This window comes from Zootermopsis nevadensis, unplaced genomic scaffold (genome assembly GCF_977971745.1).
Source record: "Zootermopsis nevadensis isolate Lab colony 2312 unplaced genomic scaffold, Znev_1.0 Znev_ptg000007l, whole genome shotgun sequence".
In the NCBI taxonomy this organism is placed as follows: Eukaryota; Metazoa; Arthropoda; class Insecta; order Blattodea; family Termopsidae; genus Zootermopsis; species Zootermopsis nevadensis.
Window position 1 is genome coordinate 2,470,154 of NW_028259139.1, and position 26,558 is coordinate 2,496,711.

General features: G+C 35.5%; 1 protein-coding gene across 5 annotated transcripts; it reads left to right on the forward strand.

Annotated features, from left to right (window-relative positions):
• The first annotated feature begins 45 nt into the window (after positions 1-45).
• Positions 46-25,874, forward strand: LOC110835515 (uncharacterized). Of its 5 annotated transcripts, none has more exons than XM_022075796.2 (23): positions 46-144; positions 279-459; positions 538-742; positions 1,351-1,547; positions 1,935-2,175; positions 2,845-3,016; positions 4,233-4,387; positions 6,350-6,437; positions 7,923-8,032; positions 8,183-8,270; positions 8,846-9,240; positions 10,843-10,990; positions 12,361-12,792; positions 14,491-14,687; positions 15,616-15,770; positions 16,890-17,039; positions 17,702-18,585; positions 20,307-20,482; positions 21,882-22,001; positions 22,618-22,739; positions 23,232-23,391; positions 24,052-24,161; positions 25,093-25,874. In XM_022075796.2, exons 2-23 carry the CDS (start codon positions 317-319, stop codon positions 25,271-25,273), a joined length of 4,629 nt encoding a protein of 1,542 aa, XP_021931488.2. In that variant the 5' UTR covers positions 46-144; positions 279-316; the 3' UTR covers positions 25,274-25,874. The 5 variants fall into 5 exon arrangements, with proteins under 5 accessions (XP_021931488.2, XP_087200066.1, XP_087200068.1 ...); XM_087343940.1 differs by having other exon boundaries at positions 14,494-14,687; XM_087343942.1 differs by having other exon boundaries at positions 12,361-12,618.
• Positions 25,875-26,558: the final 684 nt, after the last annotated feature.

Consider the following 26,558-nt stretch of genomic DNA (forward strand, 5'->3'; position numbering starts at 1 on the left):
ACTATTTCGTTCTGGTTTGTACTCTGTGCTATATAGGCCCAAAGACAATTGCAAATAAGTGAACGTACCCATATCGTGGTTTAAAATTTGATTTTGAACTTCTTGAATAATAGTTTCCGTTGAATATACGTGATTAAAGTACAGGTATATATATTTAGTACGTCAGTAGTGTCCACATTTTTCTGTATCTAGGTTATTTCTTTCAGAGAACAGAACTCAGCGTGTTTTGTTGTAATTCGTCCTACATAGAGAATTAAAGTTTTTCGCTGATTTTCCAGCATTGGGGTTAGATTGTGAGTTACTGCTATAACAGAAAATGGTGGATCCTGCCGAAGAGTTTGAGTTATCGAAGGAAAATATACAGCCACTGAAGAAAGGTCGGGTGATTTGTCAGTTGGGCACAGCACTTTTAGCCCAGGATGATCAGCAAGCACATCACGAACTCTTCAAACAAAGAGAGTAAGTTAGCACGAACATTAATTACAGCTCTTGTGTAATTTAAAACGATTTTCACTCAGGTGAAGTTTTCTATTGCAGGAAGTATGAAGTATTACTTCGATCTTATGAAGGTAACGACCCTTTAGAACCATGGTATGAATATATATCGTGGGTGGAACAAAGTTTCTTGAGAGATGGGCGAGAAGGAAATTTGAATATTTTATTGGAGAGGTGCCTAGCACAGTTCAAAGACGATGAGCGATATTTGCAAGACCGGCGGTACATTGAACTGTGGATTAAATATGTAAGTAAACACCAAAGCAATGTGTGGTTGTATGAAAACTGTAGTATATAGTGAGAATTTTCCACTCTAGAAAGAAACAAAATTCAGGCCACAAAGCATGGTGTAATCTAAAAACATAATATACAGTCCCAATATTTACTTTCCAGGGATAGAGGACTTGCAATTTGATGACAGGCTGTGTTCTCAGCTCTTAATCTGTGTACATTGAGAATGCAATTGCCTTACTGATGGACCTTTAGCTCCTCCCACTTGTTCCCATCTTGGCAGTCTTAATTACTTTGTTTCTTCCTCCCTCACCTTCTTATCTTCATTGAGTGGTCTGCATACTGGGCTCTTCCTACAAGGTCAGCGGCCATAAATGCTGGATCGAGTTCTACCAAAATGTGTTTCAACTGTGAATGATTGAAGTTTCTTATATTATATGTGTGGTGCTTAGGCCTTAAGCCCTTAAGTCAATACAAATTACATTTGACTTTGGTTCTTCTCACCAAGTGCCAAAGATATATATTTGAAATACCCACACCAAAGTGTATTTAAACTGCATGTGTTAGTGGTAAATTTTTACTTCAGAACCACAGATATAAAGCAAGTGTATTACTTTATTCCAGATTGAAATGTCAATAAATCCTCTTCAGGTGTATAAGAGATGTCATGCCCATGGCATTGGCAAATATTGTGCACTTTTTTATATGGCATGGGCATTTGAATTTGAGAAGGCTGGTGATATTAAGCGAGCAAACCAGGTGTTTTCAGAAGGATTCAAGAACTATTCACAGCCGAGAGATGAACTAGAGGAGGTTCATAAGTAAGTGCTAGTAACAGTATTTCTGATTTTTCATGGGCATATTTGGTTTGTGAATTAATTATCTGTACATATTTTATTTTAATTTTTATAATTTGTTAAATGTATATATACAGATACTCTTGTCAAAGCATTCCCACTCATTTATTATAAGTTTTTAGCATCTGTTTCATGGCATTCTTTCCGTACCATGTTCTGTTTTTGGTTATGTGAAGGCTAAAACTTAATCTGCCATGACATTTCTGTGGATATAGATTGCTTTAATATGTGGTTTCTTATATTAAATGTGCCACTTTGAGATTTTTATTTACACACAGATGTCTAGAGTAAATCAAGTTTACCAGTTTCTTTTTACTGTATTGTTTTGGTATTATTAATCATTATGTTCAGAAACTTCCAGCTTCGAGTGGCAAGGCAGGTTTTGAGTGGCATATCGGAAGTTGAGGCTGTATGCACAGAACAAAGAGTGGTACTGAATAGGCTGAAGGCCGTTGGCCGCAAAAGGAACTGTGTAAGAAACGTGCGAGTAGGAGAGAATGTTCAACAGGGATTTGCTGGAGTTCTTCAGCCCATAACTCAACGTGGCCACCGCTCAGGAAATACCCATTCTGACTGTATTGAAGTTTTCAATGTGAGTGTTTGAATGTTGTAAGAAATTAATGCCTTGGATACAAATTGGGTTTTTTTTCAAAGTAATTATATTGAAAGTTATTTAAGAAAGTTACTCAAGGAGCAATAATTTTTGTCAAGGTAGGAGGTATATGTTCTCAGTAATAAATTGACATTCTCAAAAATATAAATTCTGTTGAGGTTGGATAACATTATGTAAATAATATCTGTGAAGTAAAATAGAAAGACTCGAGATTGTACATTGAATTGTTCTACAAAATGTATTTGGGATTATGTAAATTTAATGCCTATACCCCCTTCTGTAGTAAAATCTATCTATATCAGAACCTGAATTAAATGGAAACATGTCTGTATCTGGAAAACTTCTGTGGCCTGTATAATATCCTGTGAAATTAAATATAACATTATCTGTAATAGGTAGAAAGTCTTTAACATGAAAAGTAAAAAACAAAAATAGTATGCTTGAACTTTTTTCTATTCATGAAACTTTTGTATACTGTGCTTTCTGGTGTATATATGTGTAAGAAGACAGTAAGCTAAATACAGTTAACTTATGGCAAATGGCATGACACCACATTGAATATAAAAGAAGGAGGAGCGTCCAGGTGCAGTCTGTTTATCTTGAACTGTGCTGACACTTAATATTAATATGATTTTATTGGATTTGCAGGATGTGGAAGACAACATAGGTATTGAGTTTGCTGTGTTGGAGGAGCATCTCTCAAGCATACCACGAAGGGAAATAATAAATAAGGAAAATTCGTTAGAGCCAGGACCATGGACCAAGAAGTATCGTAAAATGCGTACAGCTGCAGCTTCTGTTTCACGGCCATCTTTTGAATGTGAGAATTCTTTAATTTTTTACTGAACTTTGTAGGAATTGCAATGTTAATGATAGTCTTCAATGTCTTCTGTCTTTCTACAACCTTTTCTTCTAGACTTAATGCCATTTCTTCCCTGTGTACTTGATCTCTGCTGGTATATGGCTGTAACATATTGTTCTGCGCCGATTCAGAATAACGCCAATTTTGAAACCAGAAAGTCAAAAAGTGAAGAAATTTTTTTTTACTATTATTTATAACGTTTTACAATGTATCTTGTACTGATTCTTATACTAAATCATAATTCTTCCATCGCTCATTTTGAATAAAAATTATAAATACAGTCATCTCTGAAATTAAGTACGTTTTGTTAACGCGAATTTACTCCAATGAGATCGATGAATCGGTAAAAGCTGTTTGTGAAATGCAAACTTTTGCGCATGCGTGTTTGCTCTAATGCAGTTTCATTCCTGGCGCTTTAAACTTTCAAAGGACTAATTTAATCTCTGCGGAGGTACCGGGGTTATTTTTACTACGCGATTTTCTATAGGTCAGCGTCTTACATGAATGCAACTATCGCATAACAGCAGAGATGATCGTACACATCAATCACATGAAAGAATCGCAGTCAATCACAGGGACCAACAAATTGCCGATTATAAGTGTATAAAATATATTTTTTAAATTCCCTTTATTTTATTTATGTTAGTTCAGAGCTTTAAATGTAATGCCATTATATTACTCGTCAATCCCCGGCATAAATCGAGGGCTACTTGTAGTTGGGTGCAAAATCATTTTCACCCTGAAAGTGGAGGTGATACATTTCTTTAAAATGTTGGTATTCATCTACATTATCACACATCACAACAACCCAAAACACTTCTATCAACATAGGTGGTATGTTGTTAGAAGAGAGAAACAATATTAAATTTGTTCTAAAATTGAAGAGATGCCATTGGCAATTGCAGAATATTTCAGTAAGAGGGGACAGTGAGTGGAATATAGATTTCTGTGTTTATTAAGCAAGTTTAAAATGGGAGAGAAATGTTATTTGTGTCCAAAATATCTGGTCATCCAGCTACTTCATGAACTGATCTCTATGTGGAAAAAGTGTCTGAAATCGTGACAGTGATTGTTTATTGACTGTTGGAAGACAGGTGCAACAACATTCTGGGTGTTGATTTCATGTATAGATTTTTCTTACGTATAACACTGTATAATAACCTGAATGTTTCAGTGCACCAAGATGAAGAAATACCAGTAAAGAACCCTCCTCTTTTAATATGCAATGCTTTAAAACCAAGAAAACTGGATGGTGATGAAATCAGGTGTGCTATAGCTGTATTTGAGCCTGAAGATCCTTCTAAACGTTTCATGTACTGCAAAAATAAGGTACACAATTAAAGTTTTAATTGAATTTCTGCTTCTTCAAATCTACATTGGGGGAGGGGGGGGGTGAATAAACTGTAGAACAGATTCTGTTGACATTTTCACTCACTGGTATACAGTGATGGGTCTGTAATTGGGAACTGGAGAAAATGTGGGTGGTACTTGCAAGCATGCAACAAGTAGTGTTTCTTTCTTTAAAAATAAACTTGGTGTCATATTGCAATATACATAATCAGAAGTTAAGAAATGGGCTTGAAGATTATGTATTTAAACAGTTTTCATATATTATGATTACTGATCAGAATAAGCATTTTTACAAATCTTGTAAATTCCTATCGTATTAAGTTGTACTGTACTATATTTCCTTTTATATTTTCATGTTTGCATCTTTGTTTCTTTAAGAAATGGAATAAATAAACTCATTTATACCCTTAAATAATTTTGTTTCTTTTTATATTGGTTGCTTTGTGTAGGTTTCTGTATGTGTTTATTATATGTTTAAACCATAGTTAAATACATTATCCCTGTATTGTAACGTGTTTTCCCCTTCTCTTGTGTTCCTTCATCAAATCAAAACACCTTCAGTCTAAGTCCACATTACAGTTCTCTACAATTTTAAGCATAATGGAATCTTATAAAAAAAAGCCAGTTTGTTTATTTACCAATTTTAATTTTTTGGAGTTTTTCAGTCACCATTATGCTTCCTTAAAAACCAAAACCCACTGCATTTCAGGAGATGGCTTTTGCCTCATCCTCAGGTAAACAATCTCCCAAAAGAGTGGTTTTTGAGGAAGCATAAATAGTCCAAAAAATTGAAATTGATAATTCAACACCATCAACAATAACATTTTAGAGACAGTTTGTTTATATGTTTTGTGCTCACAAAGGACATATTAAAATTTGTAAAGACTTGGGTAAAATGTTAATGTAACATGGATGATATTTTTCATTGTTCTCCTGTAATGCATATTTTGAGTGACATCTTTTTACCTATAAAGTGTTTTAGATTTATATTACAGAGTGATGTATTAATTGTTATGAGGATGTGGTAGCAAAGAAGGATGTGAAGGGTCAGGGAGATAAGAAAATAGAAGAATGTGATTGAGAGATTGGAAGAAGTTATTTGTCATTGAATTTCAGCAGTTTTTGTATGTTAATGCAAATAATGATAGAGTTTAATAACTGTACAAGCTTTCCCATAAGTCTGGAACCATAGACAGTATTGGAACTTTCAGATAATTGTCAAAAAAATGCTCATTGTATCTACCAGCCTCTGCAACTTTTCATTGACAGACCCTCACATAACATAATGACCGTCACGTTTTTTTTATTCAGTGGTATTACATCTATGACATGTAGAAGATACATGTAGCCTGTGGTTCAAGATGCGTGAGACACACTGGAGAGTGGTCACAGTCCACAACTCAGTATTACAGTTGTTTGCAGTGTATGCATTGTGCTATGTGTATAATAATGCCACAAAAATTATGTGAGGGTTGTGGTACTTTTAAGTATCTAAAATGTAACTCTAAACCCCCTCTGCCTGGAATGCCCATTTAAATTTGCAAATGTTTCCATTTCCCTGTCATTGGTACATGTTGATTTGTATTGAGCAATGAAAATTAGTATTTGGGGTCCGCAGTTGCTTGAAAATTCAGAGATAGCATTGTAATGTCATCTGTTTGTGAGTCCTTGAAATGTAAAGCTAGGTTATTTGAAATAATTTTTACTTGAATGTGCAATTATTTCTGCACCTTCCATTGGAATCACATGTGTTCTGTGTCTTATTTTATATTATTTGGTTTATTGTACAAACACATTTAGTCCACTCACTCAGTTGAATGTTTTTGTCTGCTATGCATTTTGACAGAAATTTGGAGTTGTGACTTCCAGCATTTATTTAGGATATTGTCTTAGAGTTTATTGTTTCTCATGATGCAAAGAATATTACTATGGTTCTTACAGGTATATGCTGGTGGATTAGAGTTCAGCTTTGAAGAGTTGGCTGCCATCGAATATTTTAAAGGTAACAGACCTCTGCGCTGTAAGAAAGGTAAGAACGGTAATATGTACATGAATAATGGTATTATGTCTTAATGCAGAAAGGAGTCTTTCCATTTTAATTTTTATAGTGATAATATTAACTCAAAGAGGCTGAAAGATTCCACCTCAATTGAATTTTATGTCTAGTGACAAACAGGTTTGGTTGTAACTCTGAGTGTACATACAGAAATTTTGTAAAAGACAGTAAATACAAATGTTTCATGTTTGAAGATTAGTATTTGTAACAAAGAAAATGCTTCCATGGTGGTCCTCTTAAGAGAAGGGGCACAACTGTTTAACATACAGTAAGGAATAGCAGGCTAGAAATATATTAGTTTTTATTTTTTGTGTAATGGCAGTTTACTTTATTTGGTGTATAACATTTTATGTTTGTGTGTGTTGAAGGCCAAACTTAAAAACTAATGGAAATATATATTCAGATATAGAATTTGTAACAATAACTGTCAGATTTACCATAAAAGTAGCAGAGTCCAAAAATGTTAGCTTTCGCGGTGACTGAAGTTGATGAAACAAGTTACGTAGCAGCCCTGAAGATGAGAACAGAGATTGCTCTCAAAATGTTTGCAGAATATATGGTTTATTCATCATTCAGCCACCTAACGCGGCTTGTAACCCGAGAGTGTTTCATCAAAATCGAGATGTATTTAGTTTGTGTGTCCACCTATTTTTAAATATGTTTGAGCAGAAGAAGAATTAATATGCAATGTATTTTTATGATTTTACAACATGATTTAGAATTTAAGGTTTACTTGCGTCATGTTTGTGTTTTTTGATTAAAATATATAATAAAATTATTCAGTTATATTAGAATATTTACCATGCTGTTTTTATTTAATTTGTGTATGCATAATTTTAAATATACCTAATTTCTTTACCTCCTATTAGTAAATGTGATTAACCTTTGATCTCTACTCTGTAGAAGCCTGCAAATCAGGTAGGCCTACTGTCCACAGACCAGGAGAAAAGCCCTGCGGGGGGGAAGTCGTTTCTGGGGCGGTGCAGGGGGAATGTTTACTATCGAGTGGACTAGAGGGCTGCTATTGGTGGGAAGTGTGATACATCAGAGTTTTACACTACTACACACAGACTGAAAACATTAAGCAGTTAAGAGTAGCGTGTAGTGAGTGCACCTCTAATGTGTTCTGTGGGTGTTGTGATAATATTCTAGATTAAATCACTGTGCTAGTGTGAGATAATCTTAAAGCTTAACCCATTAGAACACATGGAAGATTGTTGTCTCTTGTTCGTTCAGTGGTTGTGGAATGAATGCTTTTAGGATGGGTCGTCACTCACAGCGAAATCTTGCGCATGCGCATATGTCGAATTCCTAGCAGGGATTTTCTCCTGGTCTGTGGGCTGTACTTGCCCATGCTTTCCTACTTTGGTCACCATTTTTACTTATTCTGCACATTATCTTTGTCTAAAAGTCTAAGGCAAAGTTTAAACAGATGGATCCTTGTTTCTTGTTTTCAAGGTGGTAGTTTGCATGATGAAGTATGTGACCAGGAGGATGAGCTTAGTTGTCCAATAGCATTATTTGAATCTCCTAATCCTGCCAGGAGACCAATGTACTGCAAAGGCAAGGTGAGGCAGTTTGAAGTGATTGAAAATTATATATTGCAGAGTGACTTGCACACATTACATTTTCAGAGAATAAAACTTTAGAGTTTTGTTTTGAGTGGTGTGGTCCCTGGTCCACTCTTTTGAAAATGTTAATATATTTGATTCTTACAGGTGTATACTGGTGGAACAGAGTTCAGCTTTGAAGAATTGCGTGCATTTGAATATTTGAAGGGTAACAGACCTAAAAGTTGTAAACAAGGTAGGAACAGTAATGTAAACGGTGACAGGAGTGTTTAATTTTAATTAGAGAAGTCAGTCTTTCTTTTAAAATGGTTTGTTGACACTGTCAGCTCTAGGATGGAAGATTCCATGGTAGCTGGTTCTCCTGTTCTACAGCAAATCTGTCACTCTGACAGATACCACTCAATATAATGTTTCCAGAGTGCTATTTGGAATTGTTTGTTAGCTGGCTGGAAGTGATGAACCTCTGATGCCAGGAATGATTTTATGGCATGCTTGGCCTGTCTGTGGAACATTAAGTATTGCATCTATTTGTGGATGTGTTGTACAGATAAGCACATTGTTACCAACCAGTCTGGAATTGTCTCATATTTGTATTCATTTCAGTTCCAGACTCAAGTTAGTTTTGTAACAGTGTAAAGAGAGAGAGCAGTGGAGTGTGTATGGTTGGTTGTAGGCAAGGCAGTTTTTGCACTACTGAGCTATCAGACTGTAAGGATATCATAATAATATGGACTAATATTGATGTTGATGAAAGTTTAGATGAAAATGAGTGTCTGTTTTGTCCATAAAGTGTGCTTTTTCCTTGGGCAGCTTGTACAGAAGAGTGTGAAACTGACAGTGAACCAACTGTTGCAAAACTGTATGGGGAACAATTGCATAACATCAAGATATTTGAAGCTGCAGGCAATAAAATAAACAATACAAATTTGCCAGTTGCACAAGCAACTGACAAGCAGCACTTTGAATTGTATGCGAATGCTAACATTCCTGCTGCTGCGTTCAGTCTGTTTGTTGGTGCTGGTGGTGCAGAAGATGCAGGATTTGGAACAAAATCCCATGTATTGGATGCTGAAAATGCAGCTCCTGAATGCCCTAAGCTATTAGGGAATCAAAGTAACTGGATCAGAAATGGTGATGAAAATGGTGGCATAACAGCTGCTTCATCAAACGTGTTGTCAAAGATGTCTCACATGAAACCCTTACCTGTAAGTTTACAACAGGAAAATCATGTTAACTATATCTGAATATAACCCAGATGTTGAATACTGATCTTATCAGTGCCTGCACTTAACCTGCTTGAATCTAATTCACATCCTTGTGGCCTATTTATGTGAGATTATTTTAATATACATTTCTTCTTTTGTCTGTTAAGTAACTTTTTTCTAAGGGGTTTCTACCGAGTCTACAATTTATGAGACTCTGGGCGTGCTCGGCTGGCTCTCTGTTGATGTGGGCGGGACTTGTGCGCGTTCTTCCCATGAGTCACATGCGAATCAGTTTCAGTGCCGCTAGTAACAGCGAACTACGAATATTTCTCGTCACTGATACATGTTATTACATTAATTGTTCTTACCTTAAATAATAAAAGATGTTCAAAGTGACTTCCTTGTGCTTGCAGGCAAGCTTCACATCTCGTTCACATGTTTTGGAATACTCTACATATTTTTTGCACATTTCTTGTTTTCTCCATGTGTATTACATGTCCGGCAGAACATAACCTCTTTCATATGGTCATCCTACCACTAATAAGTAATCTCAGAAAGTCAAATTTATTTTTGTGAAATATCCTCTAGTCTGTACACAATATCGAATGTGAAAATGAGAAACAAATCTGGAAACCATTTGTCATTGCATAATTTTTTCCACTTTGCAAGTCACATACCTTCATATTTCATTCTAAGGTATGAAAATGCCTGCAAAAAAAATACCACTCATGCTTTACATGAATAGCACTAGGAATAAAATCCAAATTGGATGGGAAGATATATTCTGACTGGTTCAATAAGAATTTTTCTGTCATTGCTATACATCATCTATGGCATGGTGTTGCAATTTATGAATATTAATGTATAAAACACTTTCGCATACCAAATAAACATGACAGAAGTGACATGAATACTTGTAGTTATAAGTCGGTAATCAGTACTTCCCATTTGTCAGGGAAATTATTAGACTTGGTTTGTCATTGGACTAAAACATGATTTTTCCATGTCAGACCATCTTGATATCAGCATGAACCTAACGTGATGTGCAAATTCAAGGAAAATGTCAAGTTTCAGGAACATAAAATCATCTGAGGTTTAACAGTGTTTTTATAGGCATTTCATCAGGGCATCTAGAGTGTAAAACTGAATTTTCTCTAAAAATACATACCAAAATTTAAAATGGCAGGTATAAAAATCATGAAAGTTATAGGAACTTTTGCATTAATTGCTGGTGACTAGATTTATGATAGTTAAATATCAAGTTAATTGAAATCCAAAATGGATATTGAAGAAAAATGTTTTGTTGTGATGGATTTCTTCTCTAAAACTCAGTATTAATTAATGTACAGAGTTTAATATTTAAATTATTTGTCTTCAAGCTTTCAGATCCGAATTTAACTAAGGAATAGTTGTGTATAGATTGGATATGTAATTTTAGTATAAAATCCATTTTAACTTTATATTCATGTTGCATTAGACCATTATAAAATATTCACAGAATTCCAGGAGGATTCAGTAGAACATATTCTGTAAAGCACTTAAGCATGTGACTTTCTAATGTAATATATATGATAATAATTATATATATTATTGTTCTACCAGACGACAGATTCATCATATGACAGTGCCAAGATGCCAAATGAGGCAAGTGACCAGTCTTTAAGTCATCAGTCCCTCACTTATCACACTAAGGAAGCAATGAACATGATCCATGAATTTTGGACCACGCCAGAGAATACGAACCTGCAGTGTAAGTGTGTCAGTTTTTCATAATGACTAAGCGTGTCTGAGAGTAAAATTCTTACTTTCATACTTGTCAAATTCTAAATGAAATAGTCCCTATTTATTTTTCGAATTGTATGGAACCCTTAAATGCAATCTGTGGACATGATGGTTAGTTGCTGAATGTTGTGGTACATATAGTTACCACTTGACATTAAAGGTTTGATCTTTATCATATGGGAATAGGAAATTTAAATCTTTATACTGTGATGCTGCCTGACAGACTTAACTAAAGGGTTAGCAGTTTAGCGATATTGTAGTATGACACATGGCAAGTTGGACTGTGTGCAAGCTATGACATGCAGTTGATAAAAATTACCCTCAGGCAGTTTCTTCATTTCAGGTTTCCTGGCCCTTTTTTTTTTTATATCTTTGCCATGCATGTCATCTCATCCTCCTTAATTTGACTACTTCAGTGTTTGACAGAGTGCAGATTGTGAAGCTCATCCTGGAACTTTGCTATCCTCCTATTTATTTTTCTCTCTAAAGTCACTAATATTCTCCTCAGTACATGTTCTCAAATGCCTTTCATCTATATGGTAAGTAGCTGAATATGTGTGAAATTGTTGGTTTATGGGTGGTACAGTATAACTTGGAATTTACTCTGTCAATTTAAGCTGTTTTGTCTAGTGGGATACATTTATTATATTTTGTGGAGGAAATTATTGTGTTAGTTACACTAACACTTTGCATGTATGTGAGTAATTTATTTATTTAAAATTATTCATTGTCAGGACTTCTTCCATCCGAAATGCCGTGGTTTTAAAGAACAGACGATGGAAAAAGTCCTGACAATGAATAATTTTAAGTGTAAACTACTGTCATCAAAACCCTTTAGAATTGAATTTATTTATTTCTTTTATGATTTATTTAATGAAGTTGTCAACTCCATAATATGCACTCTTCACCAAATATTATTAGGATGATCAAATCTAGGAGGATGAAATGGCCGGGGCCTTGTTAATTAACTCACTCTTAACATATGTATGAACAGTTCAAAAGTCAATGGGTGCAAGCCATTAATCTTATCTCAAAGAGAATAATGTTAATTTAGCTATGCATGTAAAAGTTTAAACATTTCTGGTGGCTGAATGCAGTGCAGTCTTTTTGGGTGAACAACCTTGATGATGAACATTGGATTGGAACTCCATATTTGCATGGTTGATCATGTAAGAAGACTGCAATGCTCCACAAACTGAAAAAAATTAATGATTCTGACTTAGAGTGACTGGCTCCTGAACTGTCAATATAGCATAGTTTTTTGAAATGTGTCCATTGTTGAAAAACACCTAACTTGTACAATGTATATTGATGTTGGTATGTTCTTTATATTTGTAGATAATATGAGTCATGCAGATGGTTTTGATTCCAAGAAGAAAAAGCTTCTGTCTGAGTATGATGTAGATACGCAATGTTTACATCCAGAACAACCTAAAATAAACATAAATCCATTTGAGATCTTCAAGGATGAGAGTGAAGCTCAAGAAGAAGGAAAGAATTATAGTTTTTGTGCATCACAGCCAGAGAGAAAAGCTGGCAATTTTGGTATCTTTAGAGATGAAACAGAAGTTATGGGACAGATGCAAAATTGTTCAGGTAACCTGCCAGTTCCTGCACAACAGAAATCACAGTTTGGCTGGACTTTTGGAGACAATGTTCAAATTTTGCATAATGAGAGGAGAGAGAACCTGATATCGGAACCAACAGAAGCTATAAATGAAAATTGCCCATTTAATTATTTTAAAGATGAAAATATATCTCCAGATACAGGTAATGACAGACCTTATTGCCCCCATATTTATAATTGTAATTGTGAGGACACTCTGAATTCTAAGAGTGTTCCTTGCAGTCACATCAAGAATACAGTTTATTCACCAGTTTCTTTTGGTAAGTGGGACTTTATAAGACCCTATGAAAGATTAGGTTATGTTCTTCAAGTAGGACATATCAGAAAATGTTTAAACTTAATTATATCAAATACAAATGCATGATCCATATTTATACAAACATAGCCACATTTTAATACCAGCAGCTCTAATTTTCAGGCTAAATAAGTGGTAAGAGAGCGGAAAGGTATTCTCAGTTTCTTGCACCATGACCATTAGCTGATTTTTGTGCTTCCCCATTTTCCTAATCTGCCAGTAGCCCTGCGTCTACAGCAAAGCATCGTATCCTACTCAGTGAGATGATAGTCACCTAGTTTCAGGAAATGCCTGCTCTAAAGGAAAAATCGCTAAAAGAGCTCTTTTGTTGGTTGTTGTAATCAAGGCCCTGGTCTCGTAGAGTTCTGGTTCTTGAAGAGGATTGACCTCTTTAATTAGGGTATTGCGCTTAGACCCGGGCCTTATAGGCACCCTGGTCAGGGCTTCCCTGGACTTGAGGTTCAGGAAAGTAGGGGTTATAGTGTACTAATATTAAATTTGCCAAACAATTTTTATTCTTAAGTGTTATTTCAAAGATTAGGACAGTTATCAACTTTCATTCTTTATTTCTGTTATACACATCATGCAAACACCACAAAGATATACTATAATTCATTTATGTTGTTCCCAGTTTTGTTTGGAAAATAAAAAATGAAGAAAACGTGTTTTAGGAAAATTGTTGAAATCGCCTTCTTAAGCCATTATGTGTCTTTTATACTGGGCAATACAGTATTTAAAAAGAAACTTGTCATCTACATACTCGTAAAGTCACTATTACAGAGGTGTATCATAATTTGGATCTAAACAACTCAAAGTTATTAGTATAAACAATAGTTTTGCAATGTAATAGTATAAACAAAATATGCTGATCTACACATTAATGTCTTATGGAGGAAGCACGAAACAGCAGTACAAGAACAGTTGTTTTAGTGGTTAGTACTTTTTTGCTTTTAAAACAACTAATGTTTGAATTATGGCCACTACTTTCAGTTTATGTGCCATTTCTGAGCTACAGTTTGAATCCATGTTATTAGTTTAGCTCAAACTTTAAAAAAAACATTTACCAAATTCAGAGTGTGATTTAAAAGACTAGCACAAATGTAAAGGTGAGTTCTTCATGACAAGGCAATGAAGAAAGTTCATATGAACATCTTCTTTCTGAGCTACAGCCCTCGTTTGCTCTTTTGAATGTCTGTGATGGCGTCATACTTTTGTTGCTTTCTCTCCGTGCTTAGAACAGGTATTTTGTAGCAAGTACTCAAAATATATATTTGCAAGTTACGTTTCTGGAAAACTGCCAAAAGTTCATCTGCTTGTGCCGAGCGTTCTTGGCACGCTGTACCTCTCTCCGTGCACATCACTAAGTGTGGGGAGGAAGCAACAAAAGGATGCTACCACCTCAGATATTTTGGGAAGGAAAAGAGGGCTGTAACTTGGAAAGGAGGTTTTTACAGAACCATGTTAATGTGAAACATTTTTATTGTTTTCATTGTAGAACTCACTCATTCATTTGTCCCAGACCTTACACTCTGTGTTCTATGTTCAGTAGAAGGCATCCCATTTGTACCATCTCCAGGCATGACTGAAGAAGAGGAGAATGCCCTAAAGGGTACAGAAATGAAGGAAAATATTGCACCTGAAGATTTTTTTGCCCCGAAAGCTGAGAAGAGGAAAATGGCAGGCTTTCTGCAGCCATCCACAGATTTACCTTGTGATCCTCTGGATGATCCAGCATTGCAAGGGGTATGATTTGTTGCACTAATAGCTTCAGTTTTAATATAGGTTATTTAGCTAAGCAAGGAATCACTTGTAGCGTTTGGGTCTGAAAGGTCTTACTACTAATCACAAAAGCTCACTGACCAAATCTGAACCACAGTCTGGCTTGCAGGAAATGATGTACCCCAATTTTCCTTGTGGCAGGTACATTTCCATTTCTAGAAAATGTATTGCTTAATGTAAATGCTGTATGTCTTGATTCTGTATACTTAATGAATTTGGGTTTTTGATATGAAAGTACTAAATTAAGATACAGGCTAGTCTTAACAGAAATGCACTTACGTCATTGTAGAAGGATGGCTATGACTAAGTGCATTCCTTATAGTAGGCAGGTTGATGACAAGCAGTGTCAGTTTCCTGTTACATTTTAATACATATCTGGTTTTATTAAATAACTTTTTCATTGTGTATTCCTTTCCTTCAGTAAAACTAATCATGAAGATTTCTGTCTTCTGGGTTGTTGCGCTGTGTAGTCTGGTAGATGTTAACCAACGTTTCAGAGGTCATACTGCCTCCGTCTGAATCACCCTGATGATGGAAGCAGTATGACCTCTGAAACGTTGGTAAACATCTACCATACTACACAGCGCAACAACCCAGAAGACAGAAATCTTCATACTCGCCGCTGTGAAAACCTCAAATCATACATAAAACTAATCATGATCTGATATATTCTGTTTTACTATCAACCTTTTATATTTCATTCATACATTTTGTGTGTGTATATGCATGTATGCAGTATAACTTTGAAATAATTTATCTGGTTCTATATATGAATGTTTGAAAGTGGCTCAGGGCTGTGAAGAGGGGTTGGATAGGCCTATTACACAAGGGGCCCTTGTGAATGGATGTAACTCAAGACGCAGATGACACTGTGAATTTTATTTGCTAACAGGAGCTTCAAGAGTCTGAGACATGCAACAGCAATGTTACTTGCTTTACTCAGGCTTTCTCCTGTCCTTTGTTTTCCTCGACACCATCTGTGGGGAAATTTAAACAGCTACATGGCATGAACACAACTGAGTCTTCAGCAAAATCAGAGTATTGGCAGTAAGTATCTATGCATAATACTGTTTTATATTGTAAAACTCTGAAATTTGAACAAAATCTGAAATCCATTTTTTGTTACATAGTTTTCAAGCACATATGATCTGTATTCTTTTTGATATTTATCAATACAAATTTATTGTTAATGGAATGGATCAACAGTAGAGATACCACAATAATCATAAATTGTTACAGATCCAGTAAACAGTAAGAGATATACTGCATAGAGATTTAAATTATTTTTCCCTGGTATGTCTAAATGTACAATATATTAAACAATGCTTCAAGTAAAGTTTTAGATATTAATTAAATCTATAGTTTGTTTATTAATCCAATTTTTGTAGCATAAAGAGATTTTATATAATTCAATTTGGGCTTCATGTAACATAGGGCCTGTAGTGGACTGATGTAGTGTTTTGTTTATTTTTATTAATAAATGTCTCTATTGAACACAATATTCTGGACAGGATTTTTGGTTTTCATGGTGGTCAAAAACCACCATGAACACCAAAAATCTCATATCATAAGCTTTTTCAAGATTCTGTTCTCCAACAAAACAATGAACTTAATCAGGAGAATACATAGAGACCAAAAAGTCTTTTATTATGTTCAAAGGGAGATGAAGCAAATAGCTTTCAGTATTACTATGCCACATTAAATTCCCAAATAGAATGTCTTCTTCAGCCATCTTAGCTTCCCAAAAATCATACTGCAAACATAAATTATTGTAGAGGAAACTGAGGTACTGGTACATATGGCCCCAAAGGTACAGTGAAGGAATTTTTAAACATAATTGTAAAATCACAGACTGTTCTTCAGTCAGTAATATACTAAACACAGTAGGGCACCGCATATACAGCGGGTTAGAGACCAGACCCCCGCCGAACAGCGAAAATCACTAAAAAGTGGATCTTTGCCTTTTTTCACTTGCAAATGCATATCAACTCTAATAAGATGTTTACACTATCATATAGTAAGTGCACAATAACGCTAGTCCTAAGAAAACAATATGAAAGTAAAATGAATATCAGTAGTACACACATTGCTTACCTTAAAATATTTTCATCCTCAGCTTATAGTGATTGGTGAATATAAATTTTAAAATTAATATGTTTATTGTAGGAAGGATGAAGGAGATGGTACATGTTCATCATATGACTCTTCAACAAATCTTATTCGTTTTGGTGATGGTTCGGAAGCTCTTGCAGGGGTTGGTGTTGCTGATAAAGTTGGAATTTCTGCAGTTGAAGATGGGGCTGGTGCTTTCTTAAAGTATGAAAGCAATGAGCTTTGCCTCATAGAATGTTGTTTCATTTCCCTTAGAATTTCCTTATAGCATGCAATACCATTTAGAAGTGTAGCATTGACTTTAGAACTTCACAAAAGCTGTAAACAGACTGAATCAACGACGAGAAAATGGCGCCGGATGCACTTCTCTGACTCAGCTGTTGAGCACGTGGGGCATATGCACGCAATTGAAAAGCGCCGTATTAGCGGATCGCTGAAAAGCGGGGCCCTACTGTAGCATAATTCAAAAGTTTTGATATTTCTTCTACATGTAGTTATGTTTGAGAAGAATCTGATTTGAGATAAGTTATATGAAAATTTTCAGTACATATTTGGCTTTGCCTTCCAGGTAACACCATATTCTCGTCTATGAATCACTGGTTCCTAACAAGTCAGCACAAGAAAGGAAACAGTTGAAAATTTATAACTGTAGCATGCCAAAGTCTGCTTTCGATAATTCATTTCTTTCCTGGCTAAAGCAATGAACATTACATACTCAGTGATGAAATTAATTGCCATAGTAATGCAACCAACAATAAATTGTATGATATTTACATGTCCAAAGTGCGTAGCCATTATTGCAAGCAGTTCTTTCTACGGTTCTAAGATAACTAAAAAACTTTCTCACTGAGTATTTTATTTTACAGGTCTGATGAGGTTGGTACTCATAGAAGTGCTGGATCTGCTACTCAAACAGCAGAAACCTTAGGCATAATCATGGAGACAACAGGATCCTGCAAATCCAGTAGCTCTTCCAGTAGTGGTGTGGCAACCACATGTCATACAACTATACTTTCTCAGGAGAACTGTACAACAGGCAGCACAAGAAAGAGTGAAAACATTGATAAGATTAGAAGAAATTCTGAGCAGCAAATAGACATAGCATATAAATCGCAAGAGAATCCCAGTGTTCAGGAGGTGCTTGAACCGAGTCAGCATTGTTCCAGCGATAATTTTATTATCAGGACCTTTGAGTCACTTTATTACAAAACGGAAAATATACATCACAGAAGCAGTAACAGCAACTACATGATGGGTCAGAGTCATCTACCAGAAGAGCCAGACCCTTCTCAGAAGGTTTATGGGGTGGAATCTATAAAATCATTGTTACAGGAAGAAGTAGACTTGCATGAAAAACAGAATAGAGTTCAGGGATGCCAGCAGATTACAGGAAATAATTCAGGATTTTCTAATAACTCTACAGTACTGGGATCAGAACTTCAGGATGATGAAATTTTGTTAAGAAGTGAACAAGAAAACTTGTCCCATGCTAAAGTAGACCACAAGAGAGAGAATGAAACTGATGGTGGGGCCAACAAAGACAAATCTTCAAGAACACAAGAAAATTCTTTGACAAGAGAAGTGTCCATGCTTAATCTTGAAGGACACAAAGATATTGATCCATTTGATCATACTTTAATTCAGCAGTTGCTTACTCATTTAGGGTTTCCAAAGGCTGAGGATAGTGAGCACTACGTAAAACTCAATGTGCCAGTGCCACGATTCAAAATTGGGGGAACTGTTACTCTAGGTAAGTTCATACTTTTATATGCTCTTTGCAGCTTTTAGAAGTGTATCTTTGTTTTGCATTTGGTTGTTATTTAACATTATATTATATAATTTTCAGTGGACACGGGTATGACAGTAACAAACTGAAACATTATTCATGATGAAATTATGAGCAGATATATTTCTGATATGCATGTTAACATTTAGAATATTTTACTTTTCACCTCATGTTTAAAAACCAAGTATTAAAATAACAAGTTTTCTGAGTGACAGATATGTTGCATTCCAAAATATTTTTTTGTGGTCCTTTGTTCAAACTTGGAACTTGACTTTCCATAGGTATAATATTAATAGTTGTTAGGTTCCTATGACACTCCACAATGAACCATGAACCCATGATTGAGCTGAATAGCAGTAATGTAACAAAACAAGTCTAAATTCTAGTAGAAGTAGGTGTGGGTGTTTGCATGGCATGCATACTATACCCTTCCCAAAACAAAGGTAAATGATGTTTGCAATATAAGTATAAAAGTTATAACTAACTAACTAACTAACTAGATGGCTTACCGAACCCGAAGGTTCATCACCGAATTAACCAAAGCCCTCCACCGGACCCTGTCCTGGGCCAACAAAATCCAGTTTCCTTCAACTCCTATCTCCCATAGATCCCGCCTGAGATTATCCTCCCATCTACGTCTAGGTCTCCCCAGCGGTCTCTTCCCTTCAGGTTTCCCAACCAGTACCCGGTGCACACCTCTTGTCCCATCCATGCGCGCTACATGTCCCGCCCATCTCACTCTTCTCGACTTAATCACCCTCACAATACTGGGGGAGCAGTACAGATTTTTAAGCTCGTCATTGTGCAGTTTTCTCCACGCCCCATCGTCTTCCCTCTTAGGCCCAAATATCCTCCTCAACACCCGATTCTCAAACACCTGCAATCTGTGTTCCTCCCTCTGAGTGAGAGACCATGTTTCGCACCCATACAAAACAACAGGCAAGATTATTGTTTTGTATACCTTAATTTTCAGGTTCTTAGAAATCAGACGGGAAGACAAAATATTTTGGACTGAGAAGTAGCAAGCATTTCCGGAATTTAGTCTCCTCCTAACTTCCTCACAAGTATCATTTTGATTTGTTATTGTTGTTCCCAAATATTTGAACTTTGTAACCCTTTCAAAGGATTTATTAGCTACCCTAAGATAATTTTGCCCGCCTGTCTTCTGATGACGAGATACTAACATGTACTTAGTTTTTTCTGAATTTACTTCCAGCCCCACTTGTCTACCAGCCTCTAGTAAAACTTCTGCATTCCTGTTTATTGTATTTATATCGTCCCCCAATAAATTAACATCATCAGCATATGCCAATAGCTGATGTGTCCCGTTCAATTGCAAACCCTCCTGCCTACCTTGGACCTTCCTGATGGCGTATTCTAGCGCAAGTATAAAAGTTATAAAGAGGAAAAATAATACCTAATACAGAATGCATTAAAAGGGTATGTGCACATTTTTTATTATATCAAGGAATCTACCCTTGCAAATATAGAGGTATGGCTGTCCTAATTTATGATGAAAAATTTAGATTAACAAGTGAAAAATATTCTACATTATGTGCATATTCTGTGACGTCCTGTTTGTGATTCCATTTAGAATAAATAATTTTATTTATAAAACAGACATATGTATTGTATGAAAAACTGTGATGATTTCTTAAACACGGCCGATCTTGCTTTTTGTACAGGGAAAGATAAGTTCGCCATCGAGAAAATTCTAGGTGAAGGCAGCTATGCAAAAGTGTTCAAGGCTACAGATATAAAGACACAAAAAACTGTGGCATTGAAAGTTCAGAAACCAAGTTGGGAGTGGGAGTTCTACGTCTGTCGTCAGTTGCAATCCCGCCTGTCTGATCCACTCTCAGTAAGTTGATTCTTGTGGAATGTGTGAGTGTTATTTATGATAGTTTAAAACTGTTTCTCACTCTTTTCTATTCAAAAACTTTGCTTTAAGTAACTCCAGTGTGTGGAATTTTCATTGAACTGTTCATAGTTATTTACCTAATCAAAAAATTTTCCTGTTGTGGAAACTGGAGATTCAAGATTCGTCACAAAGGTCACTCAGTATTCAACTGTATCCTGTGCCATTTCATCAAAATTCATGTTTTAATAAACCAATACTATGAAAGTTGTAATATTTCCATTTATGTTAGGGTTTCAATGGTATTGTGTTCCAATCAGGTTTACAAAGCTGAGTCTTGTATTAATTTCTTTCTGTGAGTGCTACATGCAGTTTCCATCACATTATTTTTTTTAATTGCCTTCAGAATACTAGGTAAAGAACTTGAAGTCTGAAGCTTCCCATTATGTAACCTTCTTCCATTTCCCTGTTATATCATTTAAGGACAAAAATACCTCATTTCTTTGTTTTTATAATGTCCATTGAGAGCCAAAGCTGACTAGCTGGCTGCTGGCCTCACATTCACATGCCTAAGCAGAGGTGAACGATCATCCAACCAGATATAGGGTGATGTGTGGTCAGCATGACAAACTCCCAGTTCCTTAGGGTGAAAGGCACTATAGAACAAGAAACTCTGAAGTACACGCCCATCACATATTTATACCTCTATGTCTGTCCCATCCTTTTCCCATGAGTGTTCTACTTCGGAACATTTTCATGAATGTACAGTTATAACTAAATTTAATATTGTTTTCTGAAGGAAATGGAGAAACTGTGGTTTAAATATGGCTATTAGATCTCTATATCTCTTTATATACCGTGCCACGGTGGTCTAGCGGTTAGAAGGCTGGCCTTGTAATCCTGGGGTCTCGGGTTCGATTCCCGGCGGTGCCCGAATTTATAACTTGTGTTGGGCAAGGCCTTGGTCTAGGCAACACAGAGTTTTCCTCCGGGGGCTTCCCCGGTTTCTCCGTGGCATCCCAACAATTACTCCATTCACACACAGAAGAAGGCAATGGCAAACCACTTCTGGATCATCTGCCAAGAACGTATATGAACAGGTCCCAGTCCGAGAAAAGGATGGAAGGATCCTGTTCATATGGACCTGTCGTCAGACAGAACACTACAAATAAAAAAACAAAATTTCTTTATATAAATTCAGTTTTTTGTTCAGAATATTTAAAATGTTTTTTCACTCTGCAGAGACTGACTCAAATGAAATTGGTGTGTGTAACATAAGATTCTCGCTATAATTTTTTTTCGTAACTATTTACAATTGAACCTCAGAATGTATTCTGCTTTGCTTCTTGTAATGGGTATTATGTTTATTTGATATCACATTGTTATGAACTATATGTTGCAGGCATTGGCATTTATGGATGTCCAAATGGCATACACATTGAACAGTGGCAGTATAATGGTGACAGAATATTCTCATTATGGATCCCTACTTTCTGTAATCATCAAATTGAGGCAACAGTGGGTAAGCTAAGCAAGTTCAAACGTGACTTAAAACAGGGTTAAAATAATTCTTAATGTCAAAATAATTTTTCTTTCCCTTATGTTTAGAATTCCAAGATATTATTCTGCCTGTGGGTTTGATCACAATTTGCATAATCTGACAATAAGTGAGATTTGAGGTTCTCATGGTGGTAAATTTGAAGATGGCTGTCTTCTGGGTTGTTGTGCTGCGTAGTCTGACAGAAGAGGACTGATGTTTTAGAGGTGCTTGCTGCCTTCATCATCAGAGCATTAATTGAGGCAGCAAATATCGGTAGACTTCTACCAGACTATAGGGAGCAACAAGCTAGAATAATTCCATCTTCATTTGACAATATTTACTGTCAGCCATCTTATCATTGGTTACACAAAAATAAATTTTAATTGTGATCATGTCTCATATATATATACATATTGCAATAAGTGTCTCTCTCCCACCCCATCCAGCCCCACTCTATATTCATTTTCTGATCCTGTCTTATGTGTGTTTTATCTTAATTTCAGGGAACTGGCATTAATAACCTTTAGATAATTAGTCATTGGCTTTCAGTTCACAGTATGCAATGAACATTGTATTTTCTTTGTGTCCAATTGAGCAGTCTGTACCTGAAAACCTGATGCTGTACTGGATGTCAGAACTGCTGCTCATTGCTGAGAAGCTGCAGGAGTGCCACATTATCCATGGGGATATTAAGCCAGATAACTTTGTACTGAGGAACCTGTAAGTTCCAAATTTTGCTTAAGTGAATCCTTTTGTGTGAAATGTATTTATCTCTGATGAGACTGTATTTGGGATTGAATTGCTCCTAAAATAATGTTTTGACAGTAGTATTCTGAACAGCATAGCAGATTTATGATCACTGAAAAATTGGTTGGTAATGACTTCTGGTTTGGTGTTACTTGAACAGTACATATGACCAGTGAAAAGTCTGGTTAGAATTACTATTTCATACAGTGAAGTGTCTAGCATAATTTAGCATTCAACTTATGTTTTTATTATAGTCTAATTTTCCCAGTTTTGCCACATCAGTCCACTAGTAAAATAATGTTGGTTTGAGAGCAATGTGAAAATAATTCATGGCAATGTTCTGATTTCAGTAGTTGGCTTCAATATATTCCAAGTACAGTAATACATAGAAGAACTTTCTTGTAGAAGAATTTTACTCTAAATATATATTTTTATGTGATGTAATTTACTTCTTTGTTTCTACAGGCCATCCTGTGAGTCCAGACAGCCAAGCTTGCAGCTGATTGACATGGGACGAGGGATTGACATGACACTGTTTCCTGAAGGTACCACATTTAACACAGTGGTCACTACAAAGGACTTCCAGTGCATTGAAATGCAGACCAAGCGACCATGGACATACCAGGTAACCATATGATTCTTTGGACTGTAAATTCATTGATCACAAAAATACATCTTATCTGTGGTGATATTGAATGAAAGATGGTAAATATAGTGTTTTCCAAAACATTGGGAATCCTTCAAAATTCAACACTGCTTATTCCCAAAAGCCAAAATCATTCATTAAATTGCAGTTGTGGAAACCTAAGGACAAGAATCAACTGTAGGTTTCTCTCGTAAACATTTTAATTGATCTCTTTCAAATTCACTTATAAAGTCATACAGTTCTACTCAGAGTCAAGGTTTCTTTCATTTCATGAGTAAGTGATACTGTGAATCATTATACTCTTATTTTTCTTTTATGTCTGTCTAACTTTATACACATCTTCAGGTATTTTAATGTGCTATCTGCCTTATACTACTCATAGTTCAATAGGTTCTTGTGGCAGTGGAGATGACTGTTGATCTTGTGGGTTGTAACACCATGTGGACTTGTAGTGAACCTTCAGCCTTGAAGATGGAGACAATGTTTTTCCCCAAAAGTTTGGTGTCTACTTACAAGTCCTCAACCCAGAAGGCCAACTTTAACACTTAATATCTTTTTGTCTACCAAAAACTCACACCACTTATAGTCACCTCTTATGAGAGTAGTTCCAATATTCAGTTTAATTTTTACTTTTTACAGACAGATCTGTATGGAATTGCAGGCACAATGCACTGTGTCTATTTTAGCCAGTATATGAAAGTTCACAAGGATAAGGATGGTCGATGGTTCATCCAGCAGTCTATTTCAAGGTAAGAATCTGCACTTCATTACAGGTTTCAAATTAATATGTGACAATAAGTAACAAGATTTAATTTTATTATGTATTGTGACATAGATGGCAACTACCGCTACTTGGGCTCAATGTCAACTGTGATTTATTTAGAATAAATCAACTTACAGAATCTACACACAGGCAAATCGGCACTCAGATCTGTTCACACATACTGTCTGTCGAGTTGTTCTGTTCTTAACCTTGGCACTTTCCACACACACAGCCCTCGGCTCTTCCCACACAGCCTTTGACTCTCAGCACCACCCTGGACACACGCTGGCTCCTCAGCCGCTCCGGTCCACAAACCCGGTGCTTTTGAATTTTTTTAACTTGGGCAAACTTCTGTGTAGTTTTATATGGATTCACACATTTGTCATGATATAGACCTTGACAAAGTGGATGTTTTTGTCAGTCATAGTAATGTGCAGAGTATCAATTTAGGCATCAAGAATGAATTTCCAACATTCCTGCAAATCTGTAGATCATGCAAACATCCTCCTGCCATCTGTGAACTTCAGCACTGCAAACTATATGAGAGAAATGTACCAGTTCCATTGTCATCTGGTACAACAATAATAATTAAATGCTTAAAATTCATTACATGTCATATGCAACAAGAGACTTATTTCATTGTAAGTGCTAAAAGACAAATTACTGAGTTCTCAGATTTATCAAATAATCCTGATAACTTTTTTCTTAAACAGTACCGTAGTATTTATTAACTGTTATCTTTGCAATAATATGGTACTTTGATTATATTAAATTATTTCTTAGATGGAAATGCTATAAAATGAACACTGAATTAACATTTAAAATTTATAGAATGTCAGTTTGTGAAGTACTGTTTTAATATTTACATTTTATATTGTGAGGCTCATTAAAGTTATACATGATATTGTTTTATTCAGGTACTCCAAACGGCACCTGTGGGAGCAGTTCTTCTTCACTCTTCTGAATGTTGAATCTTGTGAAAAATTACCAAACTTGTCCCAGCTTCGAAGTTTGGTTGATGCTGAAGTTTTAAGTAGTAACTGCGTTTCTGATTTTGCACCAGTGAGAATAATTCTAGGTGATAAACTGAAGAAATAGGTAAACCAATCATTACATTATGAATCTGTGAAAACTTAAAATGTTCAAAATGTGGATATTTTAGATTTTGTGAAGTGGTTGTCTTTATTTGGTGCAACTAATATATTCCCCAATTATCATTATATTCCTGTGGACTATCAATGCTCTGTACACCTCAGTCTGAGGACCTCCAAATTAGTGCATCGTCTTTATTCATAAAATACTGATGGTTTCATTATACATATTGCCTACACTTTAAATATGTTATGCAGTGGAATATTTTTAAAAAAGAAATGACATGATATTTTGTGTTTCCCTTCCTTATTTTGTCAAATTTGTATACATCTGATGCTCTCAGAATGGAGTAATGTCCCATTTTCTGTAACTAATACTACCAAAATAATATTGCATAATTACATTATGTAGTACTTGACTTCATGTGTGGTGTGTATTTAAATATCATTTTTATAAGTATTTCTGTGTGTTTTTTATATTTCATAATGCATTGTTTTTCATCATTGTACCTACATACTCATGAAATTGTGAATCTGAATAGCCTCTTGATGTTTGACATTTCTGAATACTGAAATCAAAATAAATGTTGTCAACTATTAGCATTTCATCTATGTGTTTTCTTAAGAAACCTAACTCTAAAACCAGTCCAGATTCTGAACATAAAGTCTTTTCCCATTGTCTTATTGCGCTATTCTCTGCTGACTAGGCTGTGCTGGTAGATTGCAGACATTACTTCAAACCCATGCAGTTCATAGATGAAAAATATTTCAGAGTAGGTTTTCTTGGAGTTCTGTCCATTCCTATACCAGTCATGCCACCATTTGCCTGTTATTCATGCATTACCATAAATATCACACTCAGCAGCACAGTGACTGGTTCCATATTCTCACAAAGAAAATGAAGTTTTATATCTTAAAATAGGCTACAGCTGCTTCTGACCAGATCCTTGATTCATCATTCACAATTATTATGTCCTATTTATATAACATGCAGTTAACAAAATCAAGCAACAAACTTTCATTCTTGTGCTGTCTCTTGTACAAGTTTGTCTAAAGTTTTCTCCCATCTTACCCTCCCCCGACACACCACCACTCATTTAAACTCCCTTACTAGCAATTTTCCTTCAATTCAAGTCATATTGTGTGCCAGTATTTGACATAATTTGTATCTGGTAAATAACCCTACAAACACACTACTATTTCATGCAAAAATTGAAGCAGTTATGAAAACATTGCTTATAGCAGCACAAGTACAAAATTAATAAATATGAGAAATGTATTTATATCTCTTT

Bases quoted from the DNA above. Each gene is read 5' to 3' on its own strand.
- LOC110835515 (XM_022075796.2), top strand. From the start codon at position 317: ATGGTGGATCCTGCCGAAGAGTTTGAGTTATCGAAGGAAAATATACAG. The intron at 22,002-22,617 runs GTAAGCTAAGCA...CCAATTGAGCAG, and splicing joins TCAAATTGAGGCAACAGTGG to TCTGTACCTGAAAACCTGAT. The intron at 24,162-25,092 runs GTAAGAATCTGC...TGTTTTATTCAG, and splicing joins ATCCAGCAGTCTATTTCAAG to GTACTCCAAACGGCACCTGT.